Below are 4,774 nucleotides of genomic sequence, written 5' to 3' on the forward strand. Positions count from 1 at the left end.
CATGATTATGTGTTCATAACACAATAAAATTCATATTCAATCAATAAATCTATATGATTGTACCATCAAATATTTAAAATTAATTTGTGTTAAAAGTGTGGTCATTTATTAATAAATCTTTTATATTAGTAATGCTAAAAGTTATACTCATGTCCGTCCCAAAATTATAGTTTTAATTGGGTTGGACAAGAGATTTAAAGAATATTAATATTATATTGGTAGTTGGTAAAAATATAGATAAAAGAATTTTTTGTCTTTGTGGGTGTATTAGTGTAAAAAATAGTGGCAATTGTATAATAAAAATTAAAAAGTATAGATAATCTTATGATGATATGGTTATTTACGGAAGTAAGACTATTATTTTCGGATGGACAGAAATGGTAAACAAGACTATTGTATTGGGACAGACGGAGTATATTTTAGCATATCAACAACCATACTAAATATATTTAAATTTAGATTTATTAACATGCACTATAAAAATATATCAAATAATTTATAGGATAAACTATTTTTTTAATCTCGTATTTGGCTCATTTATTATTTTAGAATTTTAAGTGGACGCTATTTGAAAATAGTCACATAAGTAAAAAAAAAATTCGCTAAAATGGTCCTCCGGTACCGGACTCGCCACGCTGGCCTGCCATTGCTGATGTGGCATTGACACTACTGACATGTCATCGCCATGTAGATGTTACGTTAGCGACACGTGGAATTTTTTTATTTTTTCTTTACAAAATATCTTGGTAAACTTTTTTTTTAGTCTCATATATGACCTCATTTATTAATTTTAGGACTTTAAATAGACTCTGTTTGAAAATAGTCCTGCAAGTAAATTTTTTTCGTTAACATAGTCCTCCGACGTAGCATGTACGTGGCGATGACATATCATCCGCGTCAGCAACAGCGGACCAGCGTGACAAGTCCGGTACTGAAGGACTATTTTAGCGAAAAAGTTTTAATTACGGGACTATTTTCAAACATAGTCCACTTTAAGTCATAAAATAATAAGAGAGGTCGGATACAAGAGTAAAAAAAACACTTTACCCTTTATAATATTTTGTTTGTCCGACAAAATTATACTATTTTATTTGAGCACAAATATTAAAAATAATACTCCCTCCAATTTAATTTTTTCATTGACACGGTATTTAAGATTATGATTTTTAAGTATTTAATAATTGTGAATTATAATATATATTATTTTATTGATTTTTATGTAATTAAGAATATCTATAATTTTAAAATAAATTTAATATATATGATTAAAATTTATAATATTATTTAAATATTTTAAAAATTATATCGTAATAAAAAAAATATATTCGATATTAATATCCTTGTGTAGAGAATAAAATTTTCTATAATATAAGTAAATAAAATTAAGTTTATTTATTTATAATTAATATAAACTAATATTATTAAAAATAAGTTTTAATGTAGATAAAAATATTAATTTTTAAAGAAAGAGATAGAAATAAATGAGTTTTGAATGAGTCATAGATGATGTATATTACGTAGTCAATTAAATTGATTTATTTATTAAATGGAGTATGATTTAGTTTAGTAAATTTCACCCAAAATAGAAAAATGTCAATTGTTATAGAATAAACAAAAATGAAAAATGTATCAATTAAGATGAGACAAAATTGAGTATTATTTTTAGGGTAAATTATATAACACTCCCTAGTGTTTTAGTAAAAATGCACAAAACACCATGTATTTTATGTATTACGTGAGATCTCTTGTGTTAATATAAAATTTGCACGAAACACCTTCTTTGTCCAAAAATGGTGTTTTGTTTAAAATAAATACTAAGTTACGCAAGTTTTATACAAATAAAAAACGTAAATATCTTAAATAATTTTTTAATAAAATAAATAAACAAATAATTGATTAGTCCTTCATTTTATAGTTTTTTTGAGATAAATTTGTATCTGATTTTTACAAATTTATAAAAATAAATTATTAATCAATTATTTATTTATTTTATTCAAAAAATATTTAAAATATTTTACATTTTTTATTGTATAAAATATTTAGGTCTTTATTTGGAACCAAGTATCAATTTATTAAAACTTATAAATGGATAAGTTAAATAATATATATATATATACACAATTAAAGTATCACCAAAAATTTGTTAAAAAGTTGGTAAAAAAATAGTAAGGTAAATAAAAAATATAGTAACAAAATTATTATTGTGCTAAAATAAGAATAATAAAATTATAAGTGGATACTCCCTCTATCAGTCAAATTTAATTACATTTTCCTTTTTCGTTCATCCGTTGAATTTATTTCATTATTATATTAAAAAAATCAAAAAGTCAATATTTAATTATTACCTTTCATTCAATATTTATTTACAACCAATACCACTAATTTTATTAAATTTTCTCTCTTGTTTTCAATTACTAACTAAATTTTCAAAAATGTCCCCAACTACTATTTTACTTTCCTTACTTTTCAATAAAATATTCATTTTTTAATATCTGTGTCAACTCCAAATGTGCTAATTTTTGCCAACAAATGGAGTATTTTTTACTATAAATGAATTGTATATAAATTTGAGACCAATAATTTTAGTTGACTTAAAAAATAGTAATATTTTATCTCACCCCGTGTTGGCATCACATTGTTGTGGCACACCGGATATTATGTGGATGATGAGTATACATTTATCTGAAGATCATTTTGGACCATAATGAGACTTTATATTTGATTAGTCCTACAATTAAAAAAATGACAGAAACAATCCTCAAACGCTTCTTACTTGTTATCCATTTAATCAACGGCGTGTCACTGCGGTACTACACAAGCAACTCCGTCACTCGATGATCATTTTTGTTAATCCTTTTAATTATAGGACTAATCCAATAAATGTTCCAGAAGGATTCTAAAATGATAAGGAGTCACGTACAGAATGAAAAATAATTTTCTCAAATATCTGATATATAACTGATAGCACATGCTAATAATATGTACAATACATATTGTTTTAAGGGCAATTATGTATTCTGTATATCGTTACAATGTGTTGACTATAGCTAAGCAACATAGTATTGGAGCTAACACCATAACTACGTCGTATTACTCCTTTTTATGTTATTTTTTAAAAATATATATATATATATAAAAATATATATAGAATATAATTTAAATATAAAAAAGAATAAGCATAATTAAAAATAAAATGAAAAGCTTTATTATGATAAACATGTAATCCCATAGCATTTAAATGGATCGATTTGACTATTGGTATCAATAAGATATATTTTTTTTTCGGAAATTTACTTGAAAGAACTTTGAAGTTAGACATTTTAATTTTAGAACAATTTCACGATATTTTACCTTCCGAAAAGTTTCTCAATGTGCGCATCGGTAAGGTCTAAGCAAGCTTGAAGGATTTGTGTTGGCTTAGAGCTAGCCAATCTACAATGACATAATACATTCATCATGCTGAAAAAATAAAAAGAACATTGCTAAAGATATAGCAAAATATCATTAAGAACAAATTGTGATAGAATGTCAATTGAAAATATAATTAAAGATGGCAACTAAGGTGCCATTGTCCATTACAAACATTCAATCTTCCTTGCTCGACAAAGCAAACAATCTTTTAGAAAATTCAACAAAAGAAACCAAATAACACGATAGTGTTCTAAAACAAATAGTAGCAACCATTCAACAACACCCTATCACAGCTTCGCGGACCAACACCATCTCCTCTCAATTGCGTTTGTTGGCACGGGACATGCGCAAGCCACAGGCGTTGCACCAATTCTACAAATGTAATGAAGACGTTGTGTTAGAATAATCACAAACTTAAGTTTATAGTTTTAGATTTAATTGATATAGAAGATAGTAGATCATACTTTTTCTTGGGGGCCCCTACGCCATGAAGGAGTTGTACTATTTTGGCAAATGTCGCAAGCCTTAGTCTCATCCTCCTCATGAACATCGGTGATAGGTCTCTTGCGGGACATGCTTCGATTGGCCACAAATTCTTGATGGAACGGGAAAATGATTGAGCGAATGGGATCGGTAACAATTGGTGGTTGCACAAAAGTGGTTGTCCGTATTGTAGATCCACTAGGAATCTCCGCAATCCCGTATGAATTCCCTATGAGGTGTGAATTGTCACCCTATAAATAAAAGCATTAGTTGGCTTGAGCATAACAACAACAAATTTAACGACGATTTTTGTATTCATTTTATTTAGACCGCATAAAAGGATCTTACTAAATTTAATTATTCCTTGTGCTTAAGAAATAAGATTAGATCTATTTTTGTTTTCGAAAACTCTAAACAGAACATTCAATATGTTAAAATTTAATGGAGAATACATCTCACGCGCAAGGATTGCAGTCGAGATTGTTTGACTAAGTCGATCCGTCCATCTAAGTTGCAGTGCTACCACGTGAGATATATTTTCTGGTAAAATTTAACTTATCGGTAAGGTTTATGCATAGAGTTTTACAAAACACAGATAGATCTCACATAATTTTTTTAATCACAATAGATTATAATTGTTTCTTACCAGATCTCAATAAAATAATATTATTTTACCTTAATACGATGATTTATAAAAATATACCTTCCCAAATGAAGATTGTTCACCTCCCACGTTGCCTACAAAGTTAGGCATTGTGCTCCTTGTTTCCTCGGACTTCTTTACTTCTTCATACGGCCCTCCTAGCCGGAGCGTTAAATCAAGTTCTTCGGACTCACACTTGTTTTCTGGAGTGCAATTCAGGTTGAATTTTCCGGCCAT

General features: G+C 27.6%; 1 protein-coding gene across 1 annotated transcript; it reads right to left on the bottom strand.

The window, feature by feature from the left end:
* Positions 1-3,729: 3,729 nt before the first annotated feature.
* Positions 3,730-4,774, bottom strand: LOC127242842 (putative GATA transcription factor 13). The gene is made up of 3 exons (XM_051262553.1): positions 4,598-4,774; positions 3,876-4,145; positions 3,730-3,783 (listed from the first exon to the last, which is right to left on the bottom strand). Exons 1-3 carry the CDS (start codon positions 4,772-4,774, stop codon positions 3,730-3,732), a joined length of 501 nt encoding a protein of 166 aa, XP_051118510.1.

Source organism: Andrographis paniculata, unplaced genomic scaffold (genome assembly GCF_009805555.1).
Source record: "Andrographis paniculata isolate CXL003 unplaced genomic scaffold, ASM980555v1 Contig89END, whole genome shotgun sequence".
In the NCBI taxonomy this organism is placed as follows: domain Eukaryota; kingdom Viridiplantae; phylum Streptophyta; class Magnoliopsida; order Lamiales; family Acanthaceae; genus Andrographis; species Andrographis paniculata.

Bases quoted from the DNA above. Each gene is read 5' to 3' on its own strand.
- LOC127242842 (XM_051262553.1), bottom strand. From the start codon at position 4,774: ATGGCCGGAAAATTCAACCTGAATTGCACTCCAGAAAACAAGTGTGAG. The intron at 4,146-4,597 runs GTATATTTTTAT...TTTTATTTATAG, and splicing joins AACAATCTTCATTTGGGAAG to GGTGACAATTCACACCTCAT. The intron at 3,784-3,875 runs GTATGATCTACT...TTACATTTGTAG, and splicing joins GTAGGGGCCCCCAAGAAAAA to AATTGGTGCAACGCCTGTGG.